The sequence below is a fragment of the Callorhinchus milii genome, unplaced genomic scaffold (assembly GCF_018977255.1).
Source record: "Callorhinchus milii isolate IMCB2004 unplaced genomic scaffold, IMCB_Cmil_1.0 Scaffold2, whole genome shotgun sequence".
In the NCBI taxonomy this organism is placed as follows: Eukaryota; Metazoa; Chordata; class Chondrichthyes; order Chimaeriformes; family Callorhinchidae; genus Callorhinchus; species Callorhinchus milii.
In genome coordinates, this window is record NW_024704743.1 from 73,094,575 (window position 1) to 73,114,469 (window position 19,895).

At 43.9% G+C, this 19,895-nt stretch overlaps 1 protein-coding gene across 1 annotated transcript in view; it reads left to right on the top strand.

Annotated features, from left to right (window-relative positions):
- The first annotated feature begins 2,184 nt into the window (after positions 1 to 2,184).
- LOC103187069 (G patch domain-containing protein 8) overlaps positions 2,185 to 19,895 on the top strand; it is a 410,351-nt gene continuing 392,640 nt past the window's right edge. Inside the window, exons 1-2 of the mRNA XM_042346987.1 lie at positions 2,185 to 2,270; positions 15,694 to 15,768. Coding sequence (XP_042202921.1) covers positions 2,226 to 2,270; positions 15,694 to 15,768 — 120 coding nt within the window. The 5' untranslated portion in view covers positions 2,185 to 2,225. The remainder of the gene's footprint in view (positions 2,271 to 15,693; positions 15,769 to 19,895) is intronic.

Sequence of the window (19,895 nt, forward strand, 5' to 3'; positions counted from 1 at the left end):
TGGAGAGTGTGAGCGAGGCGTGAGAGGGTGGACGGAGGAGCCAGTTAGTGATGGAGAAGAGGAACCTGGGGTTGTCTTTGGCCTCCAAGATTGTCTTGGAGTAGAACGACGATTTAGGGGAGGCGCGGGAGGAGCGGTAAGATTTGATAAGGTCCAGCCAGATTTGACTGTTAAATTGGATTTGAGCCAGGTGTGTTCAGCGGCACACACCTGTGCCTTAAGGGAGCGGAGGTGGCTGGTGTTCCAGGGTGACTTTCGTGAGTAGGAGACGGTTCAGGAAGTGAGTGGAGCAAGGGCAACAAGAGTGGTGAAGAGGGAGCTGAGAAGAGTGACTGACGATGATAGGTCATTGTGGGTGGACACCCAGAGGGGGCGGAGTTCAGATGACTCCAAGGCAGCGGAGAGGCGGGGGGAGATTTCTTTTGCAGGGCAGTATGAGATGGAGGTGGGTTGGGTTATGGTAGGGAGAGGGATTGTGGAGTTATGGGAGATGAAGCGTTGGTCCGAGATCACTTTGTCGATGATGGTGAGGCCCCGAGTGATCACCAGGTCGAGGGGGTGACCGCGGACGTGGATGGCGGAGTGGATATGGAGGGAGAGATTGAGGGAGAAGATAAGGGAGGAGAAGTCAGCAGAGGTAGAGCAGGAGGGGGTGAAGTGAAAGTTGAAATCGCCTCAGATGAGAAGATGTTCAGAGCAAAGGGAGAGGGAAGAGGGTAGAGATGTCAGGGATGGAGATGTCAGGGTTGAAGGTGGGGGATGGCTTGGGGGAAGTGGTAGATGAGAAGAATTTTGAGGGAAAGGTTGGAGGGGCGATAAAGGGTAAGGTGCTCAAAGGAGGGGAAGATTCCAGAGGAGTAAGGGGATAGGCCGAGCGGGGACCGGGAGACGAGAGCAACCCTGCCACCACGGCGGTCAGGTGGAGGGGTGTGAAGCAGGTGTAGCCGGGTGGTGTGGCCTCAGTCAAGGGGGAAGGTGTGGTGAGGTTTGGGTGAGGTGAGGTTTGGGTGAGGCTCACGTCAGCGCCTCCGCACCTCAGGCGCTGACAGCATCAGCATCCAAGGCTGCACTCTCCACCTCTCAAAGCCAGTCAGGTACCTCGGGGTTCTCTTCGACCCTGAGCTGTCCTTTCTCCCTCATATCCGCACCACAACTGGCACCGCCTTCCATCACCTCCGGAACATGGCCAGACTACGGCACTACCTCACCCCTCACGCTGCTGAAACTCTGGTCCACGCCTTTATCACCTCAAGGCTGGACTATGGAACTCTCTCCTCGTCGGCCTTCCCGCCACCTCCCTCCACAAACTGCAGGTCATTCAGAACTCTGCAGCTCGTGTACTGTCCCGCACCAGGCTTCGCGATCACATCACTCCCACCCTCGCTCGCCTCCACTGGCTCCCCATCCCCCAGAGGATCCAATTCAAGATCCTCATCCTCGCCTACAAGGCCATTCACGGTCTTGCTCCCTCTTACCTCTCCAACCTACTATCCCCCTACTTACCTGCCCGTACCCTCCGTTCCTCCGGCTACGGTCTGCTCCACATCCCCCGCCCCAACCGCCCTACCATCGGTGGTCGGGCCTTCAGCCTCTCAGCCCCGAGGCTCTGGAACTCTATCCCCCAGTGCCTTTGCCGCCTCCTCCCTTTCCTCCTTCAAGGCCGGTCTCAAGACCTTTCTCTTTGACCGAGCCTTCAGCTCCCCTCTCGACTCTCTACCCCCTCCTCGCTCCCTCCGTCCTCCCGATGTGAAAGACGCTCTATAAATGCAATCTTGTTGTTGTTGTTGTTGTTGAGGTGTAATGGGAGGGATTGCTCGAAAACGCGACCTGCTTAAAAGTCGATAATAATAATAATAATAATAATAATAATAATAAAAATCCTTGCACTTGAAAGGCGTTATATCGCAGGTCAGGATGATTATCAGTTCTGAAACGCAGAGGCGCATTTACTCCCGGGCATCGATGCCACTTATCAGCTCAGAAGATCCACCACAACTCGCGTTTGATAATGATAACAACAGCAATAATAATCCTTGCGTTCGATGCAGCGCCGTACCACGCCCTCGAGACGTCTCAAGGCGCCTCACGGAATATAGTGTCAAGTGTAGTGACTGTGTGTGTGTGTGTGGGGGGGGGGAGGTGCACAGGGACACCTGAGCCCATGTGCCCGGCAGCTCGCGGTGGGGGGGCGGGACTGCGCAGGCGTGTCGGCTCCGGGGGCGGAAATGGCTGACGGTCTCTGGCGGTACCGGGAGGAGCCCGGTTTGCAGGTACAGCCCCTGCGGTCTTGCTCTCCCCCCCCCGGGCACGGCACCACACACCCCCCCCCCCACCCACTGCCCCTCTTCTCCTGCCGGTGCCTGTCCCGCCCTGTGGCCGCTCAGCCACTCACTGCGCGGCCCCCGCCCCCGCCGCTCATTGGCCAGAAACTGTCAACAGCCGCAGCCACAGCGGTGCCCACAGCAACGGCCACTGAGCTCTCCCCCCCCCCCCCCCCCGGCAACACCCCCCCCCCCGGCAATACCCCCCCCCCCGGCAATACCCCCCCGGCAATACCCCCCCCCCGGCAATACCCCCCCCCCCCGGCAATACCCCCCCCCGGCAATACCCCCCCCCCGGCAATACCCCCCCCCCCGGCAATACCCCCCCCCGGCAATACCCCCCCCCGGCAACACCCCCCCCCCCCGGCAACACCCCCCCCGGCAATACCCCCCCCCGGCAACCCCCCCCCCCCCGGCAATACCCCCCCCCGGCAATACCCCCCCCGGCAATACCCCCCCCCGGCAACACCCCCCGGCAATACCCCCCCCCGGCAATACCCCCCCGGCAATACCCCCCCCCGGCAATACCCCCCCGGCAATACCCCCCCCGGCAATACCCCCCCCCGGCAATACCCCCCCGGCAATACCCCCCCCGGCAATACCCCCCCCGCAACCCCCCCCCCCGGCAACACCCCCCCCGGCAATACCCCCCCCCCCGGCAATACCCCCCCCCGGCAATACCCCCCCCCCGGCAATACCCCCCCCCCCGGCAATACCCCCCCCCCGGCAACACCCCCCCACCCCCCCCGGCAATACCCCCCAATACCCCCCACACAATAACCACCCCTTCCCCGACAAAAAGCCCCCCCGACAAAAACTCTACAAACTACTCCCTGACTATAATCCCCCCGATAATTACCCCCGACAATAACCCGCCCCCCACAATAACCCCCTCCCCCACTGACAATAAACACCCCCACAATAATCCCCCCTACACCCCAACAGTAACCCCTCCAGCCCGACAATAACCCCCTCCCCCTCCAATAACCCCCCTTCTCCCTCGACAATAACTCCCCTCCCCTCGACAATAACCCCCCTCCCCCTCGACAATAACCCCCCTCCCCTCGACAATAACCCCCCTCCCCCTCGACTAACCCCCCTCCCCCTCGACAATAACCCCCCTCCCCCTCGACAATAACCCTCCTCCCCCTCGACAATAACCCCCCTCCCCCTCGACAATAACCCCCTTCCCCTCGACAATAACCCCCCTCCCCCTCGACAATAACCCCCCTCCCCCTCGACAATAACCCTCCTCCGTCTTGGCCTTAACCCTTCTCCCCCTTGGCATTGACTCCCCCCCCCTCCCCCCCTCCTCTAGCAATACCCTAGAGTCCTGTAGCTCAGTGGTTAGAGCACTCGCTTTGCAAGTGAGAGACCTGAGTTCAATTCCAGGCAGAGGGCGAAACCTTGGGCAAGTTTCCTTACTCCACACAGAGCCTAATAATAATCCCTCCAAAACCAAAAACAATAATAAATTGGTCATTTTCAATCTACCACTGTTTGTGGGACATTGCTGTGCGCAATTGGCTGCCGCGTTCGCCCACAAATATACAGTCAATTCACTTTACAGTGTGTTCTGTGAAGCGCTTTGGGACGTCCTCCTGACGTGAAAAGCGCTATATCAAATGCAAGGATTATTATTATTATTATTATACCCCTCCCCCCGGCAATACCCCTCTTGCCCAGTGTTTTAAAGCAGGAATGCCGGGTTGAATGAATGAACTGACTCAAAGCTGCAGAAGTGCTTCTTGTATTATGATAGATATTTGTTTGTGCTTCACTTCCATTACCACTGCTCCAGGAGACCATATGTCTCTGGCTGATATCCTTGACTTTTAACAACCTACTTTATTGCATTTTTTTTTCCTGTTTGAATTGAGGCAGTTAGTTCATGCATCAGCAAAAGAAACAAAAAATACCCTCCAGATATATTTATTTGGTTTGAGGCTGCTTTGTGTGCTGATGATGGAGGAGATCATAGAATTACAGTGTACAGCACTGAAACAGGCTATTTGGCCCAACTATTCCATGTTTGCGTTTATACTCCCCACGAGAGTCCACCCATTCCAATCCCATCTCCGGATCCCTTTATTCCATTCTCTCATGTATACATCATCACTCTTGAAAAGAGAAGGATGTTCACTCCAGTGTCCTGGCCATCAATCCTCCAGGTACAATTGGAGGATTGATGGTTAATAACTTAATTGAAATAACTTAATGGTTATTTGTGGGACATTGCTGTGTGCAAATTGGCGACCTTGTTCACCTACAAAATACAAAATTACTGCACTCTACGATAAATTGCATGAAGCGCTTTAAGACATTTTGACAATGTGATAAGGTGCCATATCAAACAAAATAATTATCATAATTATATGAAGCACAAGTCATGAGGGAAAACATTCCTGGGAACTTTCAGGCTATTTATTTTGAGATAGTTATCATTTCTTCCTTTGGAAGGGGAAGAGGGTGTACAAATATGAAATGAAATTTTGAATTGTCTACCCACAATGATACATATAATAACCTTGTTTGATGGCTTGTGTAGGAAGAGATTGAATGATCTGCTCTCCCAACATCCTGTTCATTGATCTAAACTTCTCAACTAGAGGTCTGCTATACCAGACTTCCCTCCTGAACGTAAAAGTCCTGATCTCTGTGGAATAATGTCATAGAATTACAGGCCTCTCATGCTGCCTTTTCTCCGAGGAGATTGATTAGTTAATGAGAATAAACTGGCCAATTTTTCAGCATTAAACCAGTTGGAGCAACAGCTTTTGCATTGATTCAACTTGAGGAGGTGGTCTCAGTTTTGAATTAGCTGGTGTATAAATGCAGCTGATGTGAAACAAACTCTTTTATGCTTTAAAAATTTGACGGCAATCCACCAGATTTACATTTCTAAAGAATTTAATCAGCATTTATTCTGGACAGCGGTTAACAAAGCTGTGTGAATGGACAGAGCTCCACTCTTCTAAGAAAAAAGAAAATGAGTCTAAAATGCAGGTTGAGCTAACAGCCCATGGGCTAACCATGTCCAAATGAATACATTTCATTTGCAGTAACCAATAAAAAGATCCCAGGATCATTTGAAATCCTTTGATTGGTGATTTATTATGTAATTAGGTAATGCCAGTACAGTATATGTTTGAACATGGTTTGCTCCTGGACTGTTAGTCTAACCACCCTAATGGTTAGAGACTACTGATGCAGAGTTGACAGTGGAAAGTGCATTGCCATATTTTGCTACTTCTTAGCAGGGACATGAATCTCTCCCACTATAATAATTGTCTCTTTTGAGTTGCCTCATCTCTCCCACTTATGGGCATTAAAGAGTTATTTAATGTTAGAGGTGCATTTACCATCATTGCCAATTTGAAAACATACACAGAGAAATCTAATTTTGAAGTGAAATGACATTTTTGATAACTCACTGGAAGAGCCAAGGGCGGGCAGAGCAGTTTGAAAGCTGCCCGGTACTGCGTCTTTTTTAGCCTGACATCTTACAAAGCAACATGTGGTACAGTCACAGATGCAGTGGGATCTTACTTGAATTGATCAGGAGAAGTGTGGTGAGACTTTTTTTTAGCAATGACGTGGACAAAGAATTAAATGACGTGAACCCTAAGATAAATTAAAATAGTACCTAGAAGGACGATTCTAAATAATAATGAAAAGCCATAACACTTATTTTGCACTGCAGTGTTTTTTTTAAGAAAAAGGGCTGGAAGTTTGACTAACAAATTTAGTAGGTCTCACATGAGCACAGGACATATTAATCCTGATACATAGTCACAATGGGGTATTTTCACATTTGTTGCAATATCATTCAATTCATCAGTTTTAAATTTAGTGACACATGTCACCTTCTCCTGGACTTGTGAGTCTTGTATTGACTTGCTACAATGTAAGTTATGCTTATGGAGCTATGGAAAGCCTCTCAAATGTGGTTTCATAATAATCAACAGAAACGATCAAATGCTTGTTCGTGACAACACTCGTAGCTCCAGGTCTCATATGGTAAGAACAGTAACTAGTTCAGTGTCCTGGGTAATGTATACATCGGTATCTGCTAATACTTACACACTCGTGTCCCTTCCCTCTGCTCCTTAATGAAAGAGAACGTAAGAGCTGTGCCCAACAGTCCCTTTGGTTTCCAAAGAGAAATATTTCATTATTTCATTGAAATTTACCTGGAGTCAGTTTTTGTGTTTTTTCTCTGCACATCTTTTTTTTGGAGTGGCTAACAGAATTGGTTACCTTCCCTCCAACTCCTAAAGGCTGATTGATAGAAATTTGAATATACTATATATATATATTATTCCCTCTACTACTGTTATTGTTTGTAGTGGTAAAAGCCCAAATTGTTAAAGAAGGTTTTATTTTTGAATTTGCAGTTAATCTCCAGTGATATAGTACAAACCTTGAATTTGTTTTTATTAATTGCTTACCCAGCTGCAAACATTTTTCATGTTGATTGTTGCTTCCGTTTTACCAGAATTAAATATTTTAGCCAGCTGTTGCGCTCTTGAAGTTCTCAATAGTGATGCTCCAATAAACTAATCCACAAAATAGGTTTTCATTTGTGCTTTTGCAGGCGGGATGCAGCCTGTTTTTTTTTAAGAAGCATTTTACTCTTAATGCAGTATAAAATAACTAAAGTGACAAAAATGAAAATAGGAATCAGTAATTTTATCAATTACTTTTGTGGCAATCATGGATGAGAAAAGGGCCTTTGGTCCACAGATTTTCATCTCTCCATTTCTCTAACATATGCAAATTACATCTATTAATCAGCTTCATTTTTAAACATCCCCCATGTATTTATCACTTTTTGAGACTATCTTTGTACTACATGTCTCTTTTTTTACTGTTTAAAATCTATCTCCTGTTCATTCTTTCTTGGCTCAATTTGAAGTAATCTGGTTTAATCCTATCAGTAATTTTAATGTTTGATGTATCTCAATCCCTTCACAACTCAACTGCCTTCTTTCCAGACGTGGAACAAAAACTTTCCACCATTCTGATCCTAAATCACTCTTTATATTTCAATGTAATTTTCTTGCGGGTCAGTTTTTTTCTTTTCTCTACACACGTTTTTGTGGCGTGGTTACTAAAATTGAATAGAATAATTCAAGTGTGGTTTGAGTACTGTATTGTAGATTCACATCATAACCTTTGGAGACTTTCACTTTAATGTTGTGGCTATATATCCCAGCATTCTTTTTTTTAATGGTCTGACATTGAAAGTGATGAATCTACCAACGTTCCTTGGTCCCTCTTTAAGTCTTCCGCAGCAAATTCAGTCCATTTCATTATGTACTTATGATGCACATTTTTCAAACTAATGTGCACCAACTTGAAATTTATCATTGTTGAAATAAATTAGCATTTTCTCTGCCAAATTGAACAGATCTGGACTCTGTTACAACTCTTTTGTTGCATCCTGCCATATGTGATAAAAATGTTAAAAGTCATTGAATAATAGTACACAAAATCATGAAAATTGACAGATACTAAGTAACTAGCATTATTTTTCTACACTTTATATAATGCAACAGCGATTGCTATTTTTAAAAAAAATCTAAATCGAGGGTGGTGCAGTGTTTTTCTACTCTTGCTTCTGAGATGTTATCTGTTGGATCTGCCAGTTAAGGTGGATGTTAAATATCTCGTAACACGAAGCAAAAAAAAATGTGCTATTCAACAGGATCTCATAAAAAAAAATCATTCACTTTATCGTTTGTAGGATATTGCTGTGTATAAATCGGCTGCCACTATCACCTACACACTTTACAGTAAATTCTGTGTACCCCATGTGAGATGTTTAGATGATGTGATAAGGTGTAAAATACAAGGATTATGACTAATAGTCAGAATATTCCAGGTTGCAATTGAAGAGGCTTTTCATATGAATGAATATTTAAGAAAATTGCTATTCACCGTTGTATCATAAAACCTGAGAATATTGAAAATTCTGTTTTTGTTTCCATTGAATTAACTTACATTCTTATAGAACCTTTAAAAGACCAACACATCTCAAAGAGCTTTACAATATTTATTATCAGATTTAGTTTTTTTTTCTTAAGCAAAGGGTCAGTATAATTCTGGAAGAGTGAAGGAAATTTACACCGAATATATTTGAAAAATTCAGTTCAACAGTCTTGGTCAAAGGAAAACATGGACTTGGCAGAATTGAGGAATGGTTCACGGTTTATAGAATCATCCAAATTGACAGCACAGAAGGAGACCATTCAGCCCATCCAGTCTGCACTGGCTCTCAGAGCAAGCTGTTCATTTAATCCCGCTGCCCTGCCTTATTCCCTGCCTTAGGTTTAAGTAATATTTGCCCCAAGCCTACATTGACGGAGACATATCAGGCAAAGAACATATTATTACAAAGAACATGCTTTGAAGCGAGAATGAATGTATGTATTAAAGTAAGGATATTTTTATCAGTCAGATTACTGCTTAAACTTTCAAGGCAAAAATGCTGCACAGCAGAAGGGAGTAGAGCACCAAAGATGGTATCCCTTCCATCCTGAAGTAACTGATGTCCACCATTCAAGGAGGTGATAATAGATCTATTCAGAAGAGAACATTTGAAAACTATGGGACTGTCAACCTTGGAGGAATAGAAAACAACGTATTATTGAAACCAACGTATAAGGTAATGCATTATTGTGATATGTGAATTCCAATATGTTTCAAGAACACACCACAAGTGCTTTATGGTACTGCAATTACAGTGCTGAAGTAGCCAAGATGAAGTCCATTATGTAACCCACGTGTAGATGCAGGTGTACAGAGGGAATGACATTATCGGTCCTTAAGTATGTAATTAACATCTGAAGAAATGGATTGGTTGTTAATTATATTATTAAGGATTCCTGTAATTTCTTCTATACACATGGTTTACACATGCTCATACTAGACCACTATATTAGAGGTACAAAGCAATACTTCAGTGGATCTTTGTGCATCTGTATTAATGCTGTTCCATCTGCTCTCTTCCCAGAAGGAGAATCCAATGGAATATTTGCCACAAAAGGGTGTGCTTCTCATGAACATGAACCTCAGCACCCCCCATTTCAAGAAGCACCTCAATTTAAAGAAGCACCGGTACAGATGCATACACTGTGGGAGATTTTGATATTCCAAAGCAAGCCAAGGCCAGAGTGAAGCACTAAGAACTGACGGGGAAAGTGGGAGGTAGTAAGTTGCAAGCTGCCAGCTAATACGGATGGGAGACCCAGCAAGGGATGTGGCTCATTGATACAGGGATACAGAACCCAGTGTTCTTTTTTTCACATAAAGCCTGGAAGAGAATTGGAACTGTATTGAGGTGACATTGAAAGATACTCTGAGTGGTGTGGACCAATCTAACACTCATATGCTTTGCCATTTCTGATATGATGAATTTAATGTAGAGAACCATCTATCTGCCTTCTGCCATTGACGACATTACAACATGAATGACATCAGCAGTGGAGACCTCAAATACACAGGACATAGACATAAAGTGGTAATCTCTCATGAATCTTCACACTGCCATTATGAAGTGATATGGTGCAAACTCCAAGGTGCGATACTGGTCAGCTTCTACTTTCTTAGAGAACAGATACACAGAACAATAATGGAGCGAATCTGAAACCTCACAGAGGCCCACAATTCTTTACTTAAAATGATTAATGCTTATCTTGAGGAAATGGCTTCCCCATTGGCATGCAATATATTAGCACAGCTATAGCTGGTCGGAACTCATGCTGGCAGCAGTTCTGTGCTATATAGCCCTGCACAGTAGATGCCACCTTGGAGAACACTAAGCCCACAGTGACCAAAGCACAGATTCTCCTGGCACAGACACTATGGGTAGAAAATGTCAACATTTCTATGCAGGGTTATTGACAGAGACAGGTAGCTAGGTTTCTGTACCCCACGCAGCTCTGCAATTGACTGCTGCCATCCATCAGTGCTACTGCATCTTGTGGGGTAGCAGCTTGTGGAATACATAAACAGCCATCAAGGAGAGGTTCCCGGCATACAAGGGACAAACCCGAGACCACAGCACATTAAACATGTATACCACATGGATTGCATAAATGAATAAATGGATTTTCATTTTAATGTACAGTATCTTGCAGTAAATGCCATTCTTTAGTTGTATATATATAACACAATATATTCCTGAAGCGCTTTGAGACATCTCAATGTTGTGATAAGGTGCTATATCAAATGCAAGGATTATTATTATTAATAATATTATTGTGCCCAAAATAAATTCAGTTACAAAAGCCAACCAATGACATGGTATGTGTTTAGGAAACCTGAAACGAGGAGGCTATATGGAGTCTGCTTTGCAATTTTTCTGAATCATGTCAGATCTTTAAATCCCACTACCCCCCTTTCTCAATATTCCTTCATACCCTTATATCACAAGCATTTTATCAACTTTCATTTTAAGCATCCCATCAATTCTACATTTGCAGCCTTCTGGGCAGTATATTGCACTTTTTCATGACCCTTTGGCTTATTTCAAATTTCAAGATTCCAATTTTAAGTTTATCAGCAAAAACTAAATGTGAATGTCAAATAGTAGTCTGCGATTGTGTCAATTTCCTTTTCAATTGATTAGTTTCACAGAGAGACCATTTGAAATCTGTCTGACGATAACTATGTGAAATTAACTGCATTGCACACAAAAAGAGCAAAATACAATTGAAATCCTTTTTCATTGCATACTGCCAAGGTTTGCAACTTTACTGACCAGAAGAATTTTACTTTATAGATCTCAATCCCTTTGCTATGCACCCTCCTTGTCTGTCTTCAGATTGAACCTGAAGACCTGTCTCGTCAACTGTGCCTACAGTCACCTTCCTGGCTCGGTGTCAAGCTCTGCCACTGTTAGCTCCTCGAGATGCTACCCTGTGTTTAAGGTGCTATATAAATGAAATTTGTTGTAATTATTTTTCAAATATTTTAATATTTTGACTACAACTGATATAAAACATTATGACCTGTTTTTCAGTGAAATTCCCTAAACCAAAAAGAGTTGTCAAACACTTTCCATTTATTTGGGGAAGGGATTTTCTGGATTTGCTAACAAAAAGGGAAGTTGAAACGGTACGATGCTGCTCTAAAACTCATGAGCACCTGTCGTTCAGTAAAGGTCCTTTGTCAGATTTTAAGAGTGTATAACAGTCAGATAATCACATCTGTGGTCATCCAGTTCCTCTAGGGTTTTACGAGAGATCTGATCTTTTATTTGCGAAATTTTTCCACCCATTTCCTCAGTAAAGACAGATGTGAAGTAGGAAGATAGGAATGTGCAATCCTGTAAAAGATCATTGTTGTTCTACTCAATTTAAAAACACCACTATTTCATCTCTCATATCCCTCAAAACATTTCTGTATCAAAACACTACCTCTCTTTTTGAATTTTCTGGCACAATCTACTCCACCTACTCCCCATTTCATAACTCTTGTTTCTTTGTGCAACACATTTTCCCTAGATATTTAAAGAAGTGCTCTTAATTTAATTATATTTATCTATGGAATCTTTTAAAGTATCTACTTTGTTAAAATTAATTTTGCTCATAATCGTGTCAACACATTCTGAGTCCTTTAACTTTGTAGTTAGAGCACTCACCTCGAAAGCGAGAGGACCTGGGTTCGATTCCAGGGCTAAACTTTGGGCAAGTTTCCTTACTCCACACACCTCTGTTTACCTAGGGGTAAAATTGAACCCGGTTGTTATACGATTGGCAGATCGCTTTTCCGGGGGTAATAATACCTTAAGAAAAATTTAGTCACTCAATCCACGACTCTTTGTGGGACACTGCTGTCTGCGATTGGCTGCCACGTTTCGCCTACAAGATATACAGTCAATTCACTTTACCCCTACCCCTGGCTCGGCCCCGGGATCAGTTACTGCGAAGCACTCCGAGACACCGTCTGGTGTGGAGGGCGCTATATAAATCCAAGTTGTTGTTGTACAGTATATTCTGTGAAGAGCTTTGAGATATCTCGAAGTCGTGATAAGGCATTATATCAAATGCAAGAAATATTATGTAAATGTTTCCCACGTTTCTACTGTGCTCTACGTCTTAGATCTCAATTCAAACTCCACTCTGTTAAAGACAAAACAGTTTGCATCACTGTCCTCTTTGAATGCCATTATGAACATTTGAGACCTGATGATAATACATTATGCTCATTGGATCCAAAATGCTGCTCTGCCATGACCTCTTACTTATGAGTCCAACAGAGTCAGAAAGATTTTCACTCAATTTATAACTGAGTAATTGAAATCCACCATGATTAATGTAGATTAACTCTTAGATAGAGAGTATCTGGTTAAGAGAACGATTGAATGTAATATAAGTATAGGCGTAGGTAATCAAATACCCTGTGAAATACAATAGTTACCATGCTGCTTAGAATGTGGAAATGTCATCTGTGAAATGTGGTTTGTCAGGGCTGAATAATGTATGCTGTAATATTAGATTGCTATGCTGCAGATTCTGTGCAATTTCTTTAGTGGGAAATTTTAAAGCTTTATTTTCATGGAAGTCGTACGTATTTTCACGTAACTAAGTTCAGTAGAACCTGTTTAGGTCAGTCAGGTGTCTAACAAATGAAGAAACTCTTCACATACTTAATCCAAACTGAGAGTTCCATGCATCCTGTCTACACATGAAAATTCACGTGTATTGGTGCAAAATGTAAATGGTTGGTTGGAAGGAATAGTGGGCATGTCTTGTTTTCTATAATGTTTTACCTTATTTATTTTATCTTATTTTCCATTCTATATTCCATTTTATTTAATGTATTGCTATAGATTGCGTGTGGTATGTTCATACCATTTATGGAAGATGTAGACTCAATGAGCCAAATGGCTATATTTACTTTAATCTTATGCCATTCTACTTGTTGAAGTGTATTGTCAACTATTGTAGTATGCAGTATTATAGCTATGGAAAATATAAAATATAAGTGCAGTTCAGTAAAAGAACTGCAGATATATTTTAAATTTTCCAAAGAGTGTTTTGGACATTATTGCAGATGGATTTTGTTCAGGTCCTGGTGGAAAATATGGAATCTTGTGGAAAATTTTAATTGAAGTAATTGTAATTGTAGCAATGCCCAGAATCTGCAGCATATCAATCTAATGTAATTGGAGCAATGTATACAGTTATTCAACAACAATTTGAATTTATATAATGTCTTCACATGGGGCAGTGTCTTTGAGTCCTAACAGTGGCAGAACTTGATGCTGAGCAGGGAAGAGGGGGAGATGACCAGTTGAAGAGATAACAACAACAAGATTACATTTGTATAGCGCCTTTCACGTCGGGAGGATGTCCCAAGGAGCTGGACAGCGTACAGCATTTCAGACCCGAACTGGGGTTGGGGTGGTAAGGGAGGGGAGGAGAAGGGGGGTGGCCAATGAGGTGGTTAAAGAGGAGGGTCTTGAGGCGGGACTTGAAGGAGGCTAAGGAGGGGGTGAGGCGGAGTGACTGGGGGATGGCATTCCAGAGGTTGGGGGCAGAGTGGCTGAAGGCTCTCCCACCAATGGTGGGGCGGGTGGGTCAGTGGACGTGGAGCAGGCCAGAGCCGGCTGAGCGGAGGGCGAGCGGGTTGGTAGGGGGTTAGGAGGTCACAGAAGTAGGGTGGGGCGAGGCCATGGAGGGCTTTGTATGTGAGAACCAGGATCTTGAACTGGATCCTCTGAAGGATCGGGAGCCAGTGGAGTCGGGCGAGTGAGGAGGAGATGGGGTCATGGAGTTTGGTGCGGGAGAGGACACGGGCTGCAGAGTTCTGGATTATCTGCAGCCTGTGGAGGGAGGAGTTGGGAAGGCTGACAAGCAGGGCGTGTGCATAGTCGAGCCTGGAGGTGATGAAGGCATGAACAAGAGTTTCAGTGGCCTGAGGGGTGAGATAGTGGTGGATTCGGGTGATGTTACGGAGGTGAGGGAAGGCACTTTCATGGCTTGAATGTGGGGGAGAAAAGACAGTTAAGGGTCGAACAAGACACCGAGGTTCCTGACTGGCGGTGAGTTGTAGTGTGCAACCGTGGATGTTGATGCTGCCAGAGCCTGAGGTGCTGAGGCGCCGGCGCGAGCCAATCAGGAGGGCCTCAGTCTTGTTCACATTCAACTGTAGAAAATTTGCCCTCATCCAGGACATGATGTCCGACAGACAGTCTGTCAGGACAGCAGTGGTCCTGGAATTGAGGGTGGAGGCAGAAATATAGAATTGGGTGTCATCCGCATTATGTGGAAGTTGACCCCATGTCTGTGGATGATGTCACCAAGGGGGAGCATATAGATATTAGAGAGGAGAGGGCCAAGGACAGAGCCCTGGGGATACCAGACGTGATAGTGCGGAGGCTGGAGGAGAAACTGTTAGAGGCAACAAAGTGGAGATGGTGAGAGAGATAGGAATCGAACCAGGCAAGGGCAGGTCCATGAAGATTGAGTAAAGCGGAGAGGCGGTGTATGAGGATGGAGTGGGCTTCAGGTGCAATCGGAAGACTGGCAAAGAGGGGCAAGGCAGAGGGATTGAGGGGAGAGTTCCACAGTTTTGTCGCAGCGTCGTGGCTAAAGGCACACTGCCGATAGTGGACTGAAAAGACGATCAAACTTGTAGGAGGCCGGACGCATCATATACATTTGATTTTGGCATGTGCAATTTAATATTGGAGTATTTCTGTTCTACACAATATATTGATGCTACAGAGTACATAACATCAACTTGCATTTATATAGTATCCTTCATGTAGCGCTTCACAGGGACAACGAGCAAGAGAGAGGAGGAAGAGAAGAGGGAGGTGGCCATAGCCGATTTGAAGCAATACTTAAAGAGAAAAAGAGAGGGCGAGGCATAGTTGAAGAGGGAGGGAGTTTCAGAAGTTAGAGGCATAACCTCTTATTGAAATCAATATTAATTCACTCAAAGAAAACCTTTTTTGCATCTGTGGCTTGTCACTGAGTTTGGAGATCACCTATTTGGATGCTGCTGTGCACTCAATGTGCACATATCTGACATATCACTTATATTTCCAGATGAAGATTTGGATTTTTAAAATGTGTTGATTATATTTTGGGGGACAAGGATCTTTATGGGTTTCACTGAGAGCTTTTCAGCAAGTTCATTGCCAATAAAGTGCTTTCTTCTTTGTCTCACTGTACAGTGGTGTCCTTTATATTTCCCTGATCCATTTGCTTGGACTTGAGAGATTCTTGGTACATTATACAGCGGTGTATATATTTCCTGGTACATTTCCCTTCTTTGCACTAATGAAGCAGCAACTATGTCCTTTTTTGATTTTGCTGGAACTTACATAATTTTGTTTTCCTGTTTAATTTAGGGGAAATATTATGATTATTATGATGAAGGGCATCTAGAGCTCGAGCAAGCTTCCTTGGACAAACCAATAGACAAGGTAAGAATCTAAAACACACCTGATCTCACAGATGTCTTGTCCCATTGTTACACCATAAATTCTTTTTGAAAAATTCTCAATTAGTTTTGCTCATTAGAAATAAACAACTTGATGTTTTTTATTGTGCAGTTATATTTAGATTCATCTTTAGTTCAATGGATTAATGATTAAAATCCATAAGGCTCAACTGGCTGGGGCACCAGAACTTAAACCACACAGATCATGAAAATCATACATTGCCTTCTTGGTCTTTGATACGTCATCTGATCTAAAGTGATGGCAAGCACAGTGCAGTTAGGTACAGGACCCCTTGACTGGGGAAAGGAATAAAATTTCATGGAATGTGTGGATATACACAATACAATACAAAATTACCTTTGTATAGTGTCTTTCACGTCAGGAGGACGTCCGAAGGCGCTGAGCTGGTGGAGGGGGGGGAGAGGGGGTGATCTGGGGTAAGGGAGGGTGGAGAGCAGGAAGGATAGGAGGGTCTTGTGACATGCCTTAAAGGAAACATGGGAGGGAGCGAGGCAAAGGGAATATGGGATGGAGTTCAAAAAGGTGGGGCGGAGAGGCTGAAGACCTGACTGCCGATGGTGGGGCGGGCCGGGCGAGGGGATGTGGAGCAGGCCGGGGCCTGATGAGTTTTAGCATCCCAAGGTCTGCCAATGTTCAAATTGGATAATGATTGCCTGGCTAGAGGCACACAGGAATGGAACAAGATCAAGAAAGACAATTACAATCTGGTTGGTTATCCCAATGTTAAATATCATTGCTCTCTGCCTCTCACAGTCCTCAGGATCCATACATGGCATGGAAAGGAATAATTATATTGGTGACTTTCTTTATCAATCCGGGTTTACTCTTATATTTTAATTTGAATGTGGAAGACACAACAAGGATGGTGATATATGTTTTCAAGTTTAATTTTTAAGTATATAAGAAACAAGATAACTACATGAATGTCTATGCTATTGTTTAATGTACACTACCATTAAATTCCCATTGTCATTATGAGTACTGAATGGGGCAGCTGTCTGTGAATGGAGGCACAACAAGAAAGGTGGGTAGCTTTGGATTTTTTAAATATGAAATTGTTACATGAGTGTCTTATGGGCAGAGGGGATCTAATAAAAATAGACGGAACAGAATCGGATAACATGTTGGTTTACGTGGTCAATGTTTCAGTCAAGTTGGGTGCTGGAGGTGGGAAATGCAAATCTCTGAAATTTGGTGGTGGTCAATGTGGATATATCCTTTGAGAAAGGGGAGTTTGACTCTGTTGGGAAAATAAATCCAAATTCCCTTGCTTTTGCACCCATATCTCCCAGTTGTTTAATGAGAAGTGTGTATGTGGTGTCTAGTTTTCCAGCGCCTTGTGATGTCCTCCCGATGTGAAAGGTTCTATACAAATGTAATCTTGTTGTTGTTGTAGTTAGCTTGACAGATATGCAGTCAATAAAATAAAGACAGTTATTATGTTTTGCTTCTGTGTAATCATAAAACAAATTAAACATGGTTATAGGTTTGGTGTTGTACATTCACAAACCCTTTTCTACTGATGGCTGTGTTTGCCTGGCTCTGTTGTGTGTCAGCCTGGCTCATTTGGTAGCATTTTGAGTCAGAAGTCCAGGCTGACACTCCAATGCAGTGTGCTGCAATGTTGGAGGTGCTGTCCTTCTGATGAGACTTTAAACTGAGGTCCGTCTACGTGATCAGGTATAAGTTAAAGTTAAAATGGCACCATTCAAAAGAGAAAGAAGTTTCTTCTGGTGTCCGAGCCACCAAATAAAATTGGTCATTCACTTCATGACTGTTTGTAGGACGTTGTGTGTGCAAATTGTCTGCCATGTTCACCTACGAATTTTACAGTTATTACACTTTATAGTCTATCCTGTGAAGCCCTTTGAGACATCCTCCAAAGTGCTTTGAGATGTTCTCCTGTCATGAACGGTGCTGTATTAATGTAAGGATTATTAATTATTATTAATATCAATCTACAGTCATTAAAAACAATCTTGTTCTATTGTAACAACTATTGGGTACTGAAAGGGGCAGCTGTCTGTGAATGGAGGTACAACAAGAAAGGTGGGTAGCTTTGTTTTTTTAAATATGAAATTGTTACGTGAGTGTCTTATGGGCAGAGGGGATCTAATAATAATATAGTCTAGTAGACGGAACAGAATCGGATAACATGTTGGCCTACGTGGTCACCGTTTCAGTCAAGTTTTGGGTATTTTTAATCTTTTGTTTGCTTTTTAATCATTGTTCCAACCTCCCCACCCATATCCTTTGAATGTGACGCAGACAGTAAGAAATTGTGTACATTTTACCAAACTTAGTGGCATGCATTTATGACAGGAAAATACTTATATATATTTATATTTATATATTCCCTTTCAAAATATAAAAGCACATTATCGAGTTGGTATTTATAGAAGTTTTGCAAGTTCCACTGTAAGGTAATAAAGAGTCCCGTAGCTCAGTGGTTGGAGCACTCGCCTCGCGAGCGAGAGACCTGGGTTCGATTCCCGGCAGGGCAAAACCTTGGGCAAGTTTCCTTACTCCACATGCCTGATAATAATCCCTCAAAAAAAAATTGGTCACTTCAGTCCATAACCGTTTGTATCTGTCTGCGTCACATTCAAAGGATATGGGGCGGGAGGTTGGAACAATGATTAAAAAGAAAACAAAGATTAAAAATACCCCAAACTTTTGTAAACAATAGCTGTTACACTGCTGTGTGCGATTGGCTGCTGCGTTTCACCCACAAATATACAGTCAATTCACTTTACAGTATATTCTGTGAAACGCTTTGAGATGTCTAGAAGACGTCAAAAGTGCTATATCAAAATGCAAGGATTATTTATATATTATATAATAATATTCTTAATGAAAATTAAACACACAAGCTGGCTGTGGCTTGATAAAGAATGCTTTTAAACTACACATTATTTAATGTCCTGAAGTCAACTTCGAAGAATGGGTCTGAATAATATTTATCAAGACCTGAGTTGTTAGCTTCTAAGGAAGGGAGAAACTGAGCTAAGAAATCATTTAACTATGTGCACACCTAAGAACTCATCTGTTTAACATTATATTTGGCATGGCTCAGAACTTTGATTTCTGTACTTCTACTCAACAACAACAAATTACACTTGTATAGCGCCCTTCACTTGGAAAGACATCCCAGGGCTGGACAGTCAGGGGTTTTTAGACCCGAACTGGGAGTTGGGGTCAGGAGAGGTGGAGGGCAGGGGTGGTGGGGCTGTGGGGTTGGCCAAAGGCAAGGTCAAAGAGGAAGGTCTTTAGATGGGACTTGAAGGAGGCAAGAGAGGGGGTGAGGCAGAAGGACTGTGGGATAGAGTTCCAGAGTATGGTGCAGAGACGCTGAATGCCCAACCACCAATGGTAGGACGAGATGTAACAGGTCAGTGTCTGCTGTGCGGAGGGAGCAGAAAGCTGATATTAAGTTAACAGGTCTGAGAGGTAGGAGAGGGCAAGGCCGTGGAGGGCCTTGAAGGTGAGGACGAGAATTTTGAACTTGTTCCTCTCAGGGATGTGGAGCCAGTGGAGCCGGGCGAGGGTGGGTGTAATGGGGTTACGGAGCCTGGTGCAGGAGTGGACATGACCTGCTTGTGGAGGGCAGAGTTGGGAAGGCTGACAAGCAGGGAGTTGGCATAGTTGAGCCTAGACGTAATGGAGTCCTGTAGCTCAGTGGTTAGAGCACTCGCTTTGCAAGCGAGAGACCTGAGTTCAATTCCAGGCAGGGCGAAACCTTGGACAAGTTCCCTTACTCCACACGTCTAATAATAATCCCTCCAAAAAAAAACAGCAATAAATTGGTCATTTTTAATCTATGACTGTTTGTGGGACATTGCTGTGCGCAATTGGCTGCCGCGTTCGCCCACAAATATTCAGTCAATTCACTTTACAGTATATTCTGTGAAGCGCGTTGGGACGTTTAGAAGACGTGAAAAGTGCTATATCAAATGCAAGGATTATTATTATAATGGAGGCATGTTTGAAAGTTTCAGTGGCCTGAGGGGTGAGGCAGTGGCGGAGTCGGGCAATGTTGCGGAGGTGGGGGAAGGCAGAGCGGGTCATGGCACGGATTTAGGGAGAAA